General features: G+C 50.6%; 1 protein-coding gene across 1 annotated transcript in view; it reads left to right on the forward strand.

The window, feature by feature from the left end:
- The first annotated feature begins 10,008 nt into the window (after positions 1-10,008).
- Positions 10,009-19,822, forward strand: part of ST14 (ST14 transmembrane serine protease matriptase) — a 35,830-nt gene continuing 26,016 nt past the window's right edge. Inside the window, exon 1 of the mRNA XM_024557456.4 lies at positions 10,009-10,315. Coding sequence (XP_024413224.2) covers positions 10,235-10,315 — 81 coding nt within the window. The 5' untranslated portion in view covers positions 10,009-10,234. The remainder of the gene's footprint in view (positions 10,316-19,822) is intronic.

Genomic DNA, 19,822 nt, shown 5'->3' on the forward strand with positions numbered 1-19,822 from the left:
CATGTGTCACTCATTTGAAGCCACCTACACAAAGTGGATGAGAGGAACCAGAAGGGCCCTTATGGCTTGTCCTGTCATTTTACAGTTGTAACGTGGCAACAAAGTCCCTTACTGTTCAGCACAGAGCCAAAGTCTGTGGCGTGTGCAACAACAGGTTCTTTCCTGGGACTAAGGATAAAGTCCTTTCAAAACAAGGAGAACGGCCCTGGCTGGTGTGGCTCAGTGGATTGAGCACTGGCCTGCAAAGCAAAGGATCACCAGTTTGATTCCCAGTCAGGGCACATGCTTGGGTTGCAGGCCAGGTCCCCAGTTGGGGGCGTGTGAGAGGCAACCACACATTGAGGGTTCTCTCCCTCTTTCTCCCTCCCTTCCCCTCTCTCTAAAAATAAATAAGAATCTTAAAAAAAAAATCTTGCCTTGTTACCTACTATGAAAAAGGAGAAACTGTGTTTGTCCTCTGTGGGTACTTACATCACGCGAGCCTTAACAATCGCAGACTAGGGGTGCACTCCCACTGGGCAGTGGCCCCGGTGTGCAGAGAATGGGACAGGGGACATAATTTATTTTTTCCCTAGAAATGGATGGGGCATGGCTTTCTTGAAGAATCTCCGTAAGTTCTCTGGGCAAGTTCATCCAGGTCAGGGTGAAGTTAAAATGCCAAGATCAGTGGCTCTTTCTGATTGGAGCAACAGCCTCCATCAAGAAAACATTTTTAGCACATACCTTACATGTATACTTTACTTAAAAATTACATATGTCCCCTACCATAAATGAAAACTTGAGGAATATAAAAAGATGATTTTTCCACTTGAAGTTTATGAAGGGTACCAAGCTTTTTGGGTCCAGTAAAATAGTACTAGTTTTACTTAAGGAGATTGCCTCAGCCCAGTGACCAAGGCCAGCGTCCACCCTGGACACGGTGTGCCGAGCAAGGCATCTTCTCTCTGTGCCCTTCCTCCCCAGTAACACAACCCGAGTCTCATCGTGAGAAAAGCCCCAAGGAGGGGGCTTCCTGCAGAACACGTCCACACTGTTGAAACCACCAGAAACAAGGTAAGTCTGAGAAACCGCTACCGTCTGCAGGAGCTTGCGGAAACACAACTAAATGTAATTTGGTATCGACGTGAAAGGACATCGGGAGAAAACGAAATCGGAATAAACTGCAGACCCCGTAGAAAGTGCGAGACCAAAAGCAGAGTTTGTTAGTGTCTCCGCGGTGAAGTTCCTCTCCACCTTGTCTTTGGAAGGAGGTCGCCGTGTGCCTCCCCACTTGAGGAGAGGAGAGTTATGCTCCCCCACACCTTATTAATTAATTAATTTATTTTTACCTTACCATTTTAACATTGAAACAGCAATTAGAAAGTCTGGTGCGAAGGTCTGTCTGTTTCATTACTGTTTCTAAATGTCTCGAAACAGAGTTCCAGACTGTAGTGATTTCACTGCGGTATACCTACGTGAAACCGAGCTTGTACACTTTCATTATGTGCAGCTTTATTGTACATCAGTTATTCCTCAATAAAGCGGTTTTTTACAAAAGGCCAGAAGAGACACCTCACAACAAACTGGAATGGAAGCAGTGCCTCCCTGGCCGTGCCTGCTCCAGCACAGGACTCCATTGCCAATCCGCTCTGCCAAGTCTTTTTCCCAAGTTCATACAAAGAGGTCTTTTAGTTGAGACATAACTTCTTTTTTAAAGATTTTACTTACGTATTTTTAGAGAGGAGGGGGGAGGGAGAAAGGGAGAGAAACATTTGTTGCTTCTCATACGCTCCCTGCCTGGGGACCGAACCTGTAACACAGGCACATGCCCTGACCAGGAATCGCCCAACCAACTGAGCTGTACCAGAAACAGGTGTTTTTTAGCTTAATAAACAAAAAAAACATCTTTAAGCTCAACAAATCTTTAAGTAGTTTGTCACAAGATGAATGTCTCTGTGTGGTATAAAGTGTTTTCTTGGCCACTTAGAATCTTATTAAAAATATTGCAGAGATTCTACCCCATTTTTAAAGTTCTTGATTCTAATAAAAACAACTACATTGAAGGTATTTTGTAGCATGTTGTGCATTTATGGTTTCCATGTGAGTCGACACCAGAACTTTATTTGGAAATACTTCTTTACTCCAATCAAAGCAGCCAATCCATCAGTATTAGAATTTTCCTGTATTTTACTTAATGCATTCTTTTCTATAAAATATGAATAAAATGGAAGAATCAGCTCTAATGTTAATAGGTGGGAATTCTGAAACCGCATTTCCTGGTTCTTTTTCTAATTTGACCAGTTACTAGTTGGGTGGCCTTGAGGAAGTTCATCTGATTGCTCTGTGCCTTATTTTCTCCACCCGAAACAAATGGGTTTGGTGATAGTACTTCACTGGTGAGTGAATACTTCACAGGTGAGGAGTGAGTGAAGCTCCCAAATCTGACTGGTGCCGAGTGCAGTACTTGATTAACATTAGCTATTATTTTTAACTCTGGAAGACATACCTTCCCACTACATAGGGCACACACACACACACACACACACGAATATTCGTGTACATCATAATGAATAAAATTGGCAAATATTAGACCATGAATTGGGCTCTAATGGTGTCAACCAGAGGCCACTGACACTAACTCACTGCCAAAGGAATCCCAAATTTGGGGTGTGGTGAAGACAGAAATTCACCCAGTGCGCCATTCATTTGTGACACAGCACAGCAGTGGAACCGCATGGCTGTGGGGTGGTCCTAGGACAAGGCCCCTTTAGCCAGACTGCCCTGCTCAGGTGCTGTCACCACCCTGGTCTCCGGCTGGCCCATCTTCATGGAGATGAGGACTCTAAATCCTCCTTTGATTGGTTCAAAGGCACTGTCCTGATTGGAGTGGAGCTGCTCTGATCAGTTGGTGAAGATGCTAACGTGGATAGAGCTGCACAGCTCTGATTGGATGGAGAAAGACTCAGTCCTATTGGTTGAAATACGACTGTAGGAACTCCTTTGTAAGGGATGGCTCTGAAGGCAGGACCACAGTGCAGGCAGGCTTACCTGCGACGTCCCTGTTTAGCAAAGGCTGCTAGGCTCTGTAAATTTGAGCCCACAGCCACCAGGAGCCCTTACTGGTAGGTATCCTTTTTTCCTTGGGGCTCAACACTAGAAATATCTGCACTTTCATCTGACCCTTCCAATAACGTTGTGTTTGTTATCTTCTTCAAATCCAATCTGTGTATTGTTCCAGCCATTTGTACTGTGGCAGGAAAAAGCAATTCTATGATGGTTTATGAGTTTTTGTCTGTGGCTTTTGTAATAAAGAAACCTCAAGCTGTACATTATCATTCCTTAATGAAATGTTGTGAATTACCAAACTGGGTATTGCATGACATTAAGCACTGAAAAACTTGCCGTGGCTGGTCTTCATGCACTGGGCCTTATTTTTTAGGTCTCATTAAATAAGTCGTAACATTCATTAACACCTCAAGACCCAACATGTGCTAGGGAAAGGAGCATCATTATTGGTGGTAAATGTAAATTCGTGGTCTTGCTCATCTAAAACCTTTTTTGCCAGCTTACTGGATGAGAGTTGTTTTAACCTGATGTGGATGTTGAAAAACTGGGAGTGGAAATGTCAGTTCGGTCGCTCCCCTCTTCTGTGCTTGTGGTACTGGTATTCTCTTCCGTCACAGTGAAGGTAACACTTTGCAAGAAGTTTTTAAATTCACGCAAACATATTTACATTATTTGCTTAAAACTTAAGTTTCTTTGACTAGCACTTGAGTGTTGCGCTCAGAATGTAAGCAAATAAGTCAGCATCCTTTGATTTTTAAAGAGCCCCTCTAGGCCCCATGGGTCAGGAAGTGGGCCAGCGAGGGGGCTGGGTGTGGCTACACGTATCAGATGGGAGAAGGGATAAACTGGGAGGTGCTGATGATGTGGACAGGGCAGGGAAGCCAGAGAAAGGGAAATTTTTCAATGATGCTTGTGAGACAGAAGGTCAAGTCAGTAGCCCAGGGTAATAAAACACATTTCTAGAAAGGCTCCAAGGATACCCCCAGACTACCGGCTCAGAGCATCTGCGTTTGCCCAGTTCATAGACACCAGGGTGTCTTGAATAGCTTAATTATATTTGGAGGATTTTCACATTATAAATTCCGCCTACTCAAGTCAGGAACCCGAACTTGACTTCTGAGCGGGCTGAGTAGGTTAATGAGATGCACTCACAGAAAATGTATTCAAGAGGGAACAAAGGACGCAGGGCACTCTCTGGCTAGAAGTGTGCAGCCTTCTGCCAGCAGAGGTAGCCTTGCCCAGTGAGCCTCACTGGGACGAGCTATAGGGTTTCTGTCTCCCTGAGACTTGAGGGGACGGAGAGCTTTGGGAGCAGCATTGTGGTTGGTGCTGCTGGCCTTGTTCCTGGCCATCTCTCCTCCCCTCTTTCTGGTCCTCCCAGAGATTCTGTGAGCTTCCTAAGAAACTTTTATTTCCCTCTTTGTCTTTCCTCAAATTAGAGTATTCTGTTGTTTTTGAGCTGGTAAGTTGACAAAAATGCCATTAAGGGCAAATGCACTGAACTCTAATGAGGAAATTGTACCTGTTACTTTTGTTAAATAAAGGGGACAGGGCTAAAAAAGTGACGTGAGAACCCAGTGTGGGAAAAAGTAAATACAGAAGATAGAATAAGTTCAGTCAATATTTGAATTGGAAGTATCAACACAAAGTGGGGTATTTCATCTCTTTTAAAAATGTCTAGCCCCAGCTGGTGTAGCTCAGTGGATTGAGTGTGGGCCTGTGAACCAAAGGGTCGCTGGTTCGATTCCCGGTTGGGGCACATGCCTGGGTTGTGGGCCAGGATCCCAGTAGGGGACGTGCGAGAGGCCACCACACATTGATGTTTCTTTCCCTCTCTCTCCCTCTCATCCCCTCTTTCTAAAAGTAAATAAATAAAATCTTTATTAAAAAAAGTCTGTATTTGTCCCCCCAAAGCCCCGGAAACAATGACCAGCTCAGTAGTGAGCACCCCTGAGTCCAGATGACGACCTTGAGATACCGTTTTTCAGTAGGGGTCCTGGAGAAACGGCTAACTGCATGTCTGCGCAGGAAACACACAGGATGAACCTGGCACGTCTTGCCAGAGAGCACCGAAATCATCGCAGGTGAGTGGGGTTGCGTCAAGGGGACTCAGAGCCAACTGGAGGAGGCTCCCACTGGTCAAAGGGGATGCTTGGAACATTGATGAGCGTAAAAATGGCGATGGTCCCCAATGTGTCAAACATGCATACGTCCAAGAGTTCACAAGACACAAAAACAAGCAAGAACCAGTTGGTCCCTCTGGAAGATGTTATGGAAATTCACTATTTTGAAAACTGCTAAATAAGGAGGAAGACTCAGGCCTTTCTTCTCCCCTTTCTGTGTAGACCTCACCACTGGGTCACCACACAAATGAGGACTTTCTCTTTGTAGAACTGCTCCAGCAAGCAAGCAGACGGGGGATGGTGAACTCGGCTGTTATGTTCAAATTTCCTGCTGAAATTAGAGCCTAAGACAGTGAAACAGCCAGGAGCAGTCAGATATGTGCCTCGTGCTGAAAACCACACCACCATCTACTAAGTAATCGCTCCTCCAGAAACGCGCCCTTTATTATCTGATTAAACCTGTAGACTATTGTACCATTCGCGGGACCACAGGGAGCTCACTGAACAGACTCCACTTCAAGAGCACAGCGAATTCCTGTCGGTGGGCAGTCTGCAGACAAAAATTACCTGATTTCTTCAGTAACTAAATTGGAAAAAACAGTGAAGTGGGAACCTATGGATTAAGAGACCTAAAGGATTTATTTATTTATTTCCTCACCTGAGGACATTTCCCCATTGCTTTCTTTTTGAGAGAGAGAGAAACATCCACCAGCTGACCTCCCGCAAGCACCCCAACAGGAGATCGAACTTGCAACTGGGCACATGCCCTGAGCGGGAATCAAACCCACAACCCTTTGGTCCATAGGACAGCACTCCAACCAGCTGAGCCACACCAGCCAGGGCCTAAGAGATACATTTAAGCAAAACAAAAAGCAGGTCAAAGCTAAACCGCAGTGTGTAGAGATTCAGGACTAGATAAGAAATCATAAAGAAAACACGAGGAGGTAATCCCTGTGGAAGTCGGTGGAGTGCTTGCTCTGAGTGGGCAGAGTAGGGGCTGTTCTGGGGACAGACACATGGAGGGCGGGGGCCAGCCAGGTTCTGTCTCATGAGTGGTGGTGACAAGGGGGTTGCCTTAAGACAATCCAGTAAGCTGTACATCTGTTTTAACCTGTTTTTTAATATTTCTGTTACATTTACCACTAACAAGTTTTAAGTGCTAATGGAAAACCAGACAACATTTGCTTTATGTTTTCTTTCTTTTTTTTCTAAAGAGTTTATTTACTTTTAGAGAGAGGGAAAGAGAGGGAGAGAAACATCAATGTGTGAGAGACACATCAATCAGTTGCCTCTCACACTCCCAACTGGGGACCTGGCCCACAACCCGGGCATGTGCCCGGACTGAGAATCGAACCAGTGACCTTTTGGTTCACAGGCCAGCACTCAGTCCACTGAGCCACACTGACCAGGGCTCATTTATTCTTTTAATAATTCAACAAACACTGAGGATGAGCTGGAAACCAACAGACACTGACCCTTGCCTTCATGAGATCTGTGTTTGGAGAGGGAGTGGTGTACCCTGCACATCTTCCGTGAGAACCGCATTGGAAGAAGGCAGGGCTTTCCCAAGGCCATGTGCAGCCCCCAGGGGAAATGGCCTCGCAAAAGGGAAAAGGGAGACGGCAGGCACGGAAGACAGGTAGACAGACACCAAACATATTCTGGAGATAGAACCAAGAGAGGTGATGATTTGTTTGTTTGTTGGTGTTTGTGGGTGGGATAAGAAAAGTCAGTGATGTCTTTAGAACTGTTTGACTCAATGTGTGGTGAAGCCGTTTACTAAGATGGCCCAGTCCGAGGTAGCATCAATGAGACGACAGCACTCCTGGCACCAAAACCCAAGCTTCTGCAGAAGGAGGAGGGTCTCACATCATCTCCGGGTTCCTAGAGCATCATCTTTTATCTCTTGGAGGGGAGGGAGTGCAACCCTAGCCTGTGCCCAGAAAGTAGAGGGCTAGAAGCTCCCAGTGACACCCCTAAGGACTACCGGGTGACTTTTGTCACTATGCAGAGAGGAGCATGAAGAAGGAGGGCTTCCCCATGAATGAGAGGCGTTAGGAGAGGAGCATGGGCTGGAAAGCAAGGCTGCAAAGGAAGGCAGGTCACGTTGAGAAAGCCATGCTAAGGAGGGTGGATTTAATTCAGGAGACAGTGAAGATTTTAAAGAAGCTGTGGTTGCCCTGGCTGGTGTGGTTCAGTGGACTGGGCGCTGGCCTGCAAACTGAGGGGTCACTGGTTCTATTCCCAGTCAGTGCGCATGCCTGGGTTGCAGGCTGGGTCCCCAGTTTGGGGGCGTGCAAGAGGCAACCGATCAATGTATCTCATGCGCATTGATGTTTCTCTCCCTCCCTTGCCCTCTAAAAGTAAACAAATAAAATCTTTACAAGCTGTGGTTGAGAAAGGTGAACCTGATTGCTGTGTATAGAAGAGATCACAGGGAGGGAGGCAGGACATCCATTTGTTTCTCACACAAATCCAGGCAAAGGGTGATGAGGATGTAAATAGGGGTCTTCTAAATGGGGAGGAAAGAGTGGACTGTACATATCAGATACCTGAGAGAAAGACTTGACCAGCTTTGAGACTAATTGGATGTAAGATGTAAGGAGGAGCCCTGGCCAGGTAGCTCTGTTGGTTAGAGCATCATCCTGATACGCCAAGGTTGAGGGTTTGATTCCCAGTCAGGACACATGCAAGAATCGACCAATGAATGCATAAATAAATGAAACAAATTGATTTCTCTCTCTCCCCCTTCTCATTCTCTCTCTCTAAATAAGTAAATTAAAAACAAACAAACAAACAAAAGATGTAAGGGGGAGCCCTGGCTGGTGTGGCTCAGTGGATGGAGCACTGGACTGTGAAACCAGGGTCACTGGTTCGATTCCCTGTCGGGGCACATGCCTGCGTTGTGGGCATGTTTCTTACACATTGATGTTTCTTTCCCTTTCTCCCTCCCTTCCCGTCTCTCTAGAAATAAATAAATAAAATTTTTCGAAACAAAAGATGTAAGGGGGAGGTGGAGAGTCAAAGATGATTCCAAGGATTTTTCTTTTTTTTAATTTGAGGTTTTTAGAGCGAGAAGAAGGGAGAGAAGGAGATCTGTTTTTCCACTTATTTATGCATTCATTGGTTGATTCGTTTATTTTTTAAAAGATTTTGTTTATTGGCCCTGGCTGGTATAGCTCAATGGACTTAGCATGAGCCAGCAAACCAAAAAAAAAAAAAAGATTTTGTTTACTTATTTTTAGGGAGAGGGGAAGGGAGGGAGAAAGTGAGGGAGAGAAACATCAATGTGCGAGAGATACATCAATTGGTTGCCTCTTGCACGCCCCCAACGGGGCACCCGGCCCGCAACCCAGGCATGTGCCCTGACTGGGAATCAAACTAGCAACCTTTTAGTTCATAGCTGACACTCAATCCACTGAGCTACACCAGCCAGGGCCCACTGGTTGATTCTTGTATGTGCCCTGACTGGGGATCAAACCTACAACCCTGGTGTATTGGGATGATGCTCTAAACAACTGAGCTACCCAGCCAGGGCTGAGTCCGCAGTTTTGAGCCTATGAGAATGATACAGTTATAACCAGAGAAAACAGTGGAGATGGGCAAGTCTGGAAAGGAAGTCTGGGGCTTGCGGATTGCAAAGCAGGGAAGCTTTTCATTTTATTTACCCTTGTTTCCCAGCACCTAGAAGAATGCTTAGCATGTAACATGTGCTCACTAATATTTGTTGGCTGTGTCATACCAGTAGAACACAAATGGAGAAGTTCCCAGGCAATTGGTGTTTTTTTAAAAGATTTATTTATTTATCTGTTTATTTATTTATTTAGAATGGGGAAAGGAAGGAGAAAGAGAGGGAGAGAAACACTGATGTGAGAAACATCGACTGAATTGCCTCGTGCCCAGGCGGAGGATGGAACCTGCACCCAGGCATGTGCCCTGACCGGGGATCGAACCAGCCATCGTTTGCTTTGCGGGCTATACCCAACCCCTGAGCCACACGGGGTCAGGGAACCCCAGGCAATTGTTAATGCTCAATTGGAGCTGCTTCACCATGCCGTTGCTCAGAAGACAGATTTACTTACCTATTTGAAGCCATGAGCTGAGAGGCTGGGAGAGTGGAGAGAAATAGGGTGGCCACTGAAGAGAGAACCTTGGAAATCTGACATTTAGGGGCCAGAGAGTAGGACCAGAATCCAGGGCAGGTGGGCATCTGAAGATGGTATCAATCAGTGTCTGATGTTGCAAATGTGAAGGATGCTGGGAACAGGTAAGAGGGCATTTGATTGGGCAACTCAGGACTCTGGTGACCCACCCAGGGAGAACTGGAAGCAGGCCAGCAAAAGCCTCTAACGACGAGAAAGGGGCAGCTAGTGGCCACGGGGAAGGCTGAGGCCAGGGGCAGTGAGCTTTTTGTTTGGGTTTGGAGGGGTTGTCATTGAGACCTAGTCACACAGCCAGGTGGAGGCTGAAGTTGCAAGAGGGAGGGACAGAAACCATGGCTGGCATCAAGGCGGCGGTGGAAGGGTTGTCTTCCAGCGGAAAGGGAAAAGGCCCCCTCTTCCAGGAGGGAAAGCAAGCACGCAGTTGGCTTCTGTTGGTGCCCTCGGTAGGCACTTACTGTGCGTGCGGGGCCTAGTTATTGCTCCTGGCCACCACCAGTTGAGTCCCCGCACCTTACTTCTCCGTCGCCTTCAGGCCGGCGGCCTTATTTTCCCCTTTACCAGAGGGGAGGCGGTTCCCCGGAGGCTCTGGGGGAGGCGGGAGCCTGCGAAGGGGCGGCAGTTCTGGGAAAGGTGCAGGCGAGGGCGGCCGCGGCGAGAGCGGCCGGCGGCGGGGCGGGCCCGGGGAGGCCACACCCTGAAACTACCTGCGCGGGGCAGGAAGAGTGAGGGCGAGAGCCACTCTGCGGGCGGCCGGCGCGGGGCTGGTGACCCGGACTCGCCGCGACCTGCGCCCCCTGTGCCTCGCGCGCCCCGCGCCCCCCGCGACCCCTTGACCCGGCGGCGATGGGAGCCGGCCACTGGCGGAGACCACGTCTCTGAGACCCGCGACCGGCCACTGGGACCATGAAGAGCAATCAGGGCCGCAAGGGCGGAGGGGGCTCCAAGGACCTCCGCGCGGGACTCAAGTACAACTCGCGGCTGGAGGTGAGCGGGTGTGCACGGCGGCGGGGTAGCCAGGACCCGCTCCGGTCCGGCTGCAGCCCTCACGGGCTGCGGGCGAGGGTCCCGGGGTTTTGTAGGCGCCGTCGGGGCCGGGGAGTCTCGAGTGCGGTGGGGAGCTGATCGGTCCGAGAGGGCGCCCCGGCCCCCGGCGCGCTGCGCTTTGTCTTGGCGGAGGGACCGCTCCACTGCCCCTTGGTGGCCGGGGCGCTAGCCCGGCAGGTGGAATTTCCTGTTTGGTGGGTGTCCGGCCTGAGGACCTTTGGTACCTGTCGTGCTGCGCGCGGGCGAGGCGGGAACGCTCAGGTTTTTGGAGAAGCCGAATCTCCAAGCAAAAAAGGGGCCGTCTGGCTCCCTCCGTGGACTCGGCGCTATTGAAGCACCTCCAGAAGGAACCGGGGGCGGAGGCGTGGAGTGGGTGATTTGGGCGGGAAAAGGGAGGTTTCCAGGGGACTTCGGAGTCGTCCTCTTCGTGTCCTCTTGGGAATTTGCGTTTTCCTTACCGGCCAGTGGCATTTTGGGCCCTTTGCAGAGGGCACCCGGGAGACTGGAGCTTCTGGTTACCCTGAAGCGTGGAGCTAAGGACTCCAGGGTGGGGCTTGGCTGGGCTTTTGCGAGAGAGGACGCAGCTTTGGGGAAGGTGAGTGTAAGGTAAGGGATATGGTAACGTGTGTCTTGAGCGTTTTAGACACCGAAGCCGGAGCCCTTGTTTGGCAGGAAGAACAACGAGAGACCTGAGAGATCGCAAAGACATTACGTTCAGGCAGAGCTGGGGATGGGTTGTTAGTTACCTGATCCAAGGACACACCTAGATGGCGGTGCTCTGGCGGGACTGGCAGCCAGGCCTCCACTTGTCCGTCCAGCGGGGTCCCCAGGGCTCCTGGAGGGCCAGGTGAGGGCGGCACTGAGTGGACGCTGATGGCAGGGGCTGCTCTGTGAGGGAGCTTTGCTCTGCAAAGGACAGGTGGAACGGTGGCCTGTATTCCTGGGTCCGGAACGTCCTCTCCGCCCCACGCTGTGGCCTTTACTCCCGTGTGAGGTCCGATTTGGGAGATCTCCAAGATCACTTTCTTTTCTGCAAGTGGCACGTCGGCCCACTTTCCTCTCCTGGACCGAGGAGTCGCTTCTGCTGCATCTCCACCTGTGTGAGGCAGCTTCACCTGGATGGATGCCTCTATTTTCCTATCTGTAATCGCCCTGTTTGTGAAGCCTTGCTAATTGCCTACTGGGGCTCTGGACTCCGGCCTCCTCAGCAGAGGGCCTGTGGTTTGGCATTTGTTATTTCAGGGAGGGTTTTTCGTGACTTCCTTTTCTGGGACTTCCTTTTCTGAGAGCGGGGTCTTCCTGGAGTCTCCTCTGAGTCATCTCACTGGTCTCCCGCCTCCTGCCCTCCAACAGGGGCCAGTCCTGGGGCTCTGCTCCACATTCTGCCCTGAGCTCCAAGGGCCCACTGACTTCTGTGACCACTGCCCTTGCTTTCTTCTCCCCTTGGCCCCCTGCTCATTGTCTCATGTTCTGTGAAGCTCATAGGTCCTCCACCCCCCTGTGGTCTTCCTTCCACTCCCGATGCTGAGGTTTTAATGCACGGCGATCCCTCTGTCTGTTCTCCTGCCCTGTCCACTGAACCAGCTACGCGCCTTGTTCTGTGCTGGGTGCTGTTGGGAAAGAACTCTCAAAGGCGGGTAAGATAAGGTTGCTTCCCTTAAGGAACTTACAGTCCCGAGAGCCACGCTCAGAGGCGTGTGTGAAACTGAGAGGACACACTGTGCCCTGCAGGAAGTGGCCCGCTCTGCCCAAAGCTCATTTCCCTCTCTCCAGGAAGTCTTCACTCTCCCTCCCACCGCGTGCCCTCCTAGCCATCTCCCTCCCTGGACCATCTGATAGTGTTCGCAGTCAGGGTCTGCACACTCTGCCTTAACTTGTTCCCTGCCCAGCAGATGGGTGCCTCCTGTGGGTTTGTCCTCTGCGTCCTCAGAGCCTAGCTGGGTCATGCCAGCCCTACAGGGCACTGTGGCTTCTGGGAAAGGTCCTTCCCAAGGCTGACGACTCCAGCCCCTGCCCCACCCTCACCTGTTCCCCTCTGTGCTCCCCACTGCCTCTGGAGCCCTGGGGCCCAACCACATGGAGGTGGGGGTGGCGGTGTGAGCCCTGCCCGCGGGAGAGCAGGGGCACAGATGGCCATCATCGTGGCTGTTCACAAGAACTGGGAACCCTGCCTCGCTGAGTGTCCTGGCCTCTGCTGAACATGTGTTCATGGCCATGAAGCTGCTTTGGCATCCATCGGTTCCTTCCAAAGTCATGACTGGCCCACGTAAGGCTCAGCATGCCCTAAGCCTGTGGAAACCAGGGCCGGGAAGCCAGAGGGGGGTGGGGCTAGGCTGGACAGCTCTGGCTTTTCAGAGAATCATCTCTGTTAAAGGGTCAAGTGTTCACTCATCCACAGAACAAATATCAGGTACCCCGCACTGACGATGCGCCAGGTACGGGGCAGCAGCACTGGGAGAGAGACCAGGCACATGGTCTCTGCCTTCAGGCTGGAGGGGTCAGAGTGGGTGAATGGGACCAGAGGCCATCTGCGATGTGGCAGGCGTGACCAACATGGAGGCAAGACCTGGTGCTGCCGCTTTCCTGCCAGGCGATCTCAGAGATGTTACCTAATCTCTGGGCGCCTCAGTATCTGTGACAATAAAACAGGATGACGTATATGTTACAGGTTTGTGGCAAGGATTAAAAGGGATACTTTACATGAAAGCCATTTGTAAGCTGCAGCGTGGAATGTAAACCACAGTTCGAATTTCTGAGTTGAAAAAGGACCGGAGATGAACAGGAAGGATGTAGTGTTAGTAGGATGGATGCCTGGGAAGAGGCTTGCAAACCAGGCTGTCCGTGGGGCGCTGACCTGGCCCTGCTGGACACAGGGGGTCTCTCTGAGGAGTGAACGAATCCCAGCGATCGAGACCCTCCTCCTATGGTTCCAATTTTCATTTCCCTCCCTTCCCGCAGCTACTGTGAAAATGACCCTCTATAAAAAGAAAAGCGTGCCAAGACCATATGTATAACCGGCTACTCACCCCTTTCTCCTTATTCCCCTACCCCCACCGTAAAAAATAAAGCTCTTAAAGACTTCCTTCTTTCTTGGGGCTCTCCAAAGGCTCATGTGCTGGAAGGTGTGTGCAGGGGGTGAGGAAGAGCAGGGAAGGTAGTCGGCGGTGGGGCACCAAGAGTGTTCCTTAGGTGGGGACTCACCTTTAGGCTTTGCAAATGGACAAGAAGGTGCCTTCTCCTGGCGCCTTCTGTCCACCGTGGTCCTGGGAAGGCCTGGACGCTCATGGCGCTCATTCAGGAGGTGGGAACACTGATGCGCAGGAGAAGACAGCCATCACATGAAAGCCGCCTACTGCCTGTGGGACCCCGCTGGGGTGGAGCTGCCCCGAGTGGGCTTGTTGGTGGCCGCACCATGTCCTCTCACTCTGCTCCCAGGGTGGGCATGTGACTGCCTGAGCTGTGGCCTATGGCCGCTGTGGTCCCGGAATTCTGCTGCTGTCATTTCCTCTTTTGGCTTGCGGTTCTGTCCAGGCTTTGGGCTCTTGTCTTTGCTAAGAGGGAAAGTCCGTTCTGGGAAGAGGAGAGAGAGTGTGACGGAGTCCCACTCAGGGCCCATAGATGTTGCTTCTGACATTGTGCACGCGCTCCTGGAGTGTTTAGAGAACTAGTAATCATCACCAGCATTTATTGCGCATATATATCATGTTTTATGCCTCTTAGCATTATTATTATCATCACCCTTTTGTAGGTGAGGAAAACGGAGCCCAGAGAGGCTTGCCTAAGGTCACAGAGCAAGACAGTGGGAGCGGGATTTGAACCCAGGGAGTCTGACTTGGCTGTCCTTTACTTGGACCGCTCTAGTGCAAGACGGGGCTGTCAGCCCATTGGTCTCAGGAAGGGATAGATTACTAAGGGTAAGCACTGATTTGATTCGGGTAAGAAACTGGATTTCTCTTCTCAGATGTGTTCTGAGATGCCGGGGGCGTAGCAAAATTAAAATAGCCTTTGTGGTGTGAGAGTGAGAATGGGAACTCTTGAGCTTTTCAGAGAACTCTCACCCTGGCCGGCAGTGGAGAGAGGCACCTTTGGGGTTTGCTCAGAGCGCGTGGCCAATAGTTGTCCTTTTTTATTTGTTGAGAACTTTTCTAGAAGCAAGCCCTGGCTGGTGTAGCTCAGTGGATTGAGCGCCGGCCTGGGAACCGAAGGGTTACCAGTTCAATTTCTGGTCAGGGCACATGCCTGGGTTGCAGGCCAGGTCCCAGAGCAGGTCCCTACTAAAAATTCTGCCTTGGAATCTCCTATTTTCAGAATTTGCTTGTTCTTGCCAGGCTTAGCAAGAGAACCCTTAGAGTCCGTGTGACAGTGGACCGCCTGGTTAAAATCTGGCTCTTTTGTCTCTCTGACATGGTGACAATGATGGTGACACGGAGAAGAATACGACGGCAGCCATTCTACCCAGCGCTGAATGTGCACGATTAAGTTCATTATCTGTATCCTCACAGCACCTGTGTGGAGAGGAAAAAAAAAAAGCCTGGTTTACAGAGGAGAATACGGAGGCTCAAAGGGTTTGAGTAATGGCCCAAAGGCAGAGGTAGAACAAGAATTCACACCTAGGTCAGTGAGACTTCAAAGCCTTTGCTTTTCACCGCAGCCCATGACACAGTCTGTTCCAAAGACCATGGTGACTGATGCGTATTTGCAGCAAAACCCCAGGACACACTGCTACCAGTGGTGAACGCCAGGCGCCAGCTCAAGTCCGCCAAGCACCTCTCACCCCAGTCTCGTCTGGTTTCCCCTTTTGATGCAGTTACTCATCTGGTTGACCAGGAGTCTGGCTGGAGATGTGATTTCAACAAAGCTTTGAACAAGATCTTCCTTTGTTTATTGTACTCATACGTAAAAGTCATAATGGAAATTAAAAAAATATATTTTATTTACTTATTTTTAGAGACTGGGGAAGGGAGGGAGAAAGAGAGGGAGAGAAACACGGATGTGTGGTTGCCTCTCACATGCCCTCACCTGGGGACCTGGCTCAAAATCCAGGCATGTGCCTTGACCTGGATTTGAACCGGTGACCCTTAGGTTGCATACATTTTCATGCCTTTTCCCATTTCCTTCCCGGTGCAAATGTTTTATCTAGTTTGCTGTTATGCATGTGACAACCTGTGAGCTGGAAAAGGCATTCTATCAGCTCCTGTCTGCTGGGCGCAGTGGAGGACGGGGGCTGGGGACAGTGAGGTCTGCTAGGTTTGTGTCTGGTTGAAGGACGGTGCCCAAGATGGTCCATTTATGGATCTGAGTCTCTCTGGGCTGCTCCGGACTCCTTCCTGGGTTCTGCGACATTTCTTCTCTAGTAGTGACCCTGATGGGGTATTAGAGCACTTGCTTATCATCTTTGTATATGGATGACACCCTCCTGGGAGGGAAAGGCCATACCTTGGGTGACTTAATTCTGAGTCAGAAGGATGCGGCCTGCAGGACAGGCTGCCAAGAACCGAATCGTGTCCGTCCACGTTAGGAGTCAGTGCTGCGTAAGCGCAGCACCCTGACAACGGGAACAAAAGCCCCCCCCCTCCCCCCCCCCCCCCCCCCCCCGCCCCGCGGTGATGTGAGCTGGAAGTGAGCCAGGGCGGTGAAGGGCAAGTGCAGGTCCAGCGTGGAGGGTTGATGCCAATTTGGCTCAGATAAGTAGAAAGAATTTAAAATTGGGGGGGAAGTACTCCAGAGAAGCATTTTACTATGTCTTGCCTATGCATGTTTTCAGAAGGAAGTTGCTTTTTTTTCTTATTACAAAAGTTAGGAAGGGTTTTTGTTGTTGTTTGTTTTTCTTTTTAAGTCAAGCAATACTGAAATATACAAAGGAGAAGGTGAAATTCCTGTGAAATTCTCTCTTCCAGATTTCACCATCTCTATAAATAGTTTGGCTTATGTTGTCTCACAAGTCTTCTACGCACACACAAATATGTACTTATTTGGATATTAACATATTTGTGTACACAACCCTTTCCAAATGGAATCATAATGCCGTTCCCATTCTGCTACTGAAGATATGGTTGTAATTAATTAGTTCGTCGCCCATTTTTTCACTCTCATAACCCATGATAAGATTGTAGAGCAAACACACAGCCTCCCGCGTCCCCCCACCCCCACCTCCACCTGCCCCCCTATTCTTAAGGAGCAGGGGGTTTACCTGGAGAGTGAGACCGGGGTGGAGGTGTGATAGTGGAGCTAGGGAAACCTGGAGGAAGTCTTCTCACTAAACGGTGGGGGAAGGGCCCTGCTCAGGAGCTTCTCAGAGCGGGCACCTGGGGTGTTTAGAAGGCTGGGAAGGGCCTATGTATTTTTTGCCTTTTTTCTCATTTAATGTTGCATCTTAGATAGCTTTTCCATATTATCACCTACTCTTTTAAAAACCAGTTTCGATGGCTGCATAAGCTTTCATCAAGTGGAGATATTGTTCTTTATCAATTGTTTTAGTATTTGTGTGTGCGAATTGAACGTGTTAATGGAAATAGCGTGACCAGGGTAGGGGCGGTCACTGATGAGCCGCTCCCAGGGAGCCCACGCCGGTCCAGCCTCACTTGGATTAAGCTGTTGAATCCTGGGTCCCATGTCTTAATGGGAATATTGCTAACTAGTCACGCTGTGAGGTTGAACCAGATGGACAGAGGCTTAGAAAAACGCTTTGACTTCTGAGTGATTGAGTGGAGCGTGTTTAGCCAGAGAAGGAGCAGACTTAGAGAGCGAGCCTGTGGATGTTAGAGGATTTCAGGAGCTGCCCTGAGCTGCGGAAGTGAGGCTGGCCCCCTGCAGTGCTCGTGTGCAGAGGTCGTTGTGTGGGCCACAGCATGGGGAAGGAAATAATGTTGGCTCTGGGTGGAAACCCTCCTTCTCCCGGAAAGCACAGCTGTGAGGGGACGGGAGGTGGATGAGTTCTAAACGCTGTCCCCACTCTCAGAATCTGATCCCAAGGATATAGTTCTGCATTCTCTCCCAGCCGATCCTGTTACTTCCACCACTGGGGTTCTGGGCTGTAACCTTAGACTTGGGTCCCTGGGCCGGGGTGGTGCTTTCCTGTTTCCGTATTCAGCCCTTTCCCCCAAACAGCAGCATCTCGGACTGGCAGCTCCAGCATGCCCGAGAGCTACCTGAGAGGGTGGGAGGAGGTGTGTCGGACTGGAGGCAATTCCTGGAGGCAGGCGGGCTTGGGGCTTTCTTTCCCCCTGACGTCTGCAGACCCTTGGGTTCCCCGAGACAGCTGTGAGAAAGGTCAATAAAGGGGAACAAGCTCCCAATGCCTGCAGTGACTTGAATCATGCCCCAGAGAATTTTGCTGAGTGAAAAAAGCCAGCAGTCCCTAAAGTTTATATACTGGAATAATTCATTTCTATACTGTTGGAAACCACAGCTTTGGAACTGGAGGATAGGTTAGTGGGGAGGGGTTCAGGAGGAGGTGGGCATGCTCACACCTGGGCAGCTGGAGGGGTCAGAACCTTGACCTTGACCGAATGGGTGAATACAGGACATCAGTGGCAAATCTGATGGAACTTAGTACTTACACACAAATGAATACAGGCAAAGTGGGAAGTGTGAGCAAGGGCCGTGGGCTATGTTAGTGTTGTCATATAACACAGTTTTATACAGTGTTAGCACTGGCGGGAACTGGGCAAAGTGTCCAAGGGACCTCTTGGTGTTATGTCTTACAACCGCACGTGCTTCTACAATGAGCTTGATGAAAATCTCAGTAACTGGAAAAAGCACTAGCCTGTGACATCAGGCATGGACTCGAAGGAAAAGAAAGAAGGGAAGTCACGGGGTGCTGCCTTCACTTCTGGTTTCTCTTGCTGAGTCTGGGGGTACCTGCCCGGTGCTGCTGCTGCTGCTCCAGGCTGACCCGGCTCGGGAGAAAGGGGGGAAGGTCTGGGGCAGGAAGACCACCTCTGGCCAATAAGGACGGGGCTGGCGCTGACTGTGTGGGATCAGAGAGACCAGCGAGGGGCAGGGCAGCAGGGGCAGCCGGGGTGGGGCTGTGTGTGTGAACTTGGAGCCGGGATGGATTTCTCTGGTTGGAATTACACAGGAAAATGTGTCCTGGGGGCAGCTTTTAACTTTAAGGGGGGGTGGGCGGGGTGAGTACAGACTTGGATGGGGCTGAATGTAGCTGGGAGCAGGGGTGGGCGCTGCAAGCAGAACCTTGGGTGCGGACTGAGGATTCTGTCCCCTTCGGGCACTGGACACACCTTTAGGAAGTTGCCTGGGCCCTGGCACCTTGCTCTGGGTACACTATCCAAGTCTGGCTGTGTGGAGTGAGAGGTCTTTCAATCAATCAGTCAATTGCTAACCCTTGCAAGGTCAAAGGCAGAGGGGATGGGGAGAGAAGCAGAACTGGGGTGCCCTGACCTCCTTGACTGCCTGGCCTGCCCGCCGCTGTGGCAGTGGGGTATCTCGGATGCCCAGTGGCGGGTGCAGGTCCCAGGGAGAAAGTCTTGTGGATTGAGGGGGTCCCTGAGGTTTCCTGGAGGGGCTGCATCCTCAAGGGCAGGTGGGTTTCATATAGGATTGGGGGCATCCTGGCTGCGGCAGGGAGCGGTGGGGGTAGTCAGCACCCCGGGGCCAGGGTGGAAGGGGCGGAGATCCGTATACAGTTCTGGGCACAGCGTGCTCCCCCGTAGGGCCCAAGACGGGGTTTAGCGTAGGCAGAGTTTTGCAGCTCACTCCTTGAGGCAGTTACTGTCTGAGTTTCGGTGTCCTGGGGGGTGGGGGCGGGGACAATAGGTGTCCCCTGAGAAGCAGCTGGTGTCCTGAGCAGAGCACTGGCTTTGTGTCAGGCAGGTCTGGGTCTGGAACTCAGCCCTGTCCCTTCTTAATTTTCTGGGGTTTTGACACGTTACCTTCTTTTACCCCATTTTCTCATCTGAAAATGAAACACTGCAAGAATTAGAGATAATGAACATTAAAAACCCTTAACATGGCACCAAGAGACACAAAAATATGTTTCTGTGGCCTCCGCGCCCTCCCAGAGCTGCATCAGAGATGGTGGCCCTGAAAGCCCCTTGGTGACACTTGGGGTCACCTGTGGCCTGTGGACTTCGGGGGGTCATGCCCTGAGGCTCCTATGGTGGGGTGTGGTCTCACTCAGTGGTTTGGAGACCTGTCATGTTCTTTTGGGGCAGGGTCTCAAGGACAGGGACTTGCTGTTCTGTCAACCAGTGTGTTTCTTTTAGTTTGGGGGTTCCAAAAAAAATTACATTTGAAATAAGGTTTTAATGTTTTAAGAACCGTTTTGGAACGACTGGACCTTGATGTGTAAACTGAGACCCAGGGCGTAGGCATGGGCGGGCAAACTCGATGGCTTTGCTGGGTACAGTGCCTCTGGGTCGAGAGTGGGTGGGAAGACGCCAGGGAGGGCTTTGAGGGCTTCCCTCTCTCCCCCAGCACGGTCCTTGC

This window comes from Desmodus rotundus, chromosome 7, assembly GCF_022682495.2.
Source record: "Desmodus rotundus isolate HL8 chromosome 7, HLdesRot8A.1, whole genome shotgun sequence".
NCBI classification, from domain to species: Eukaryota; Metazoa; Chordata; class Mammalia; order Chiroptera; family Phyllostomidae; genus Desmodus; species Desmodus rotundus.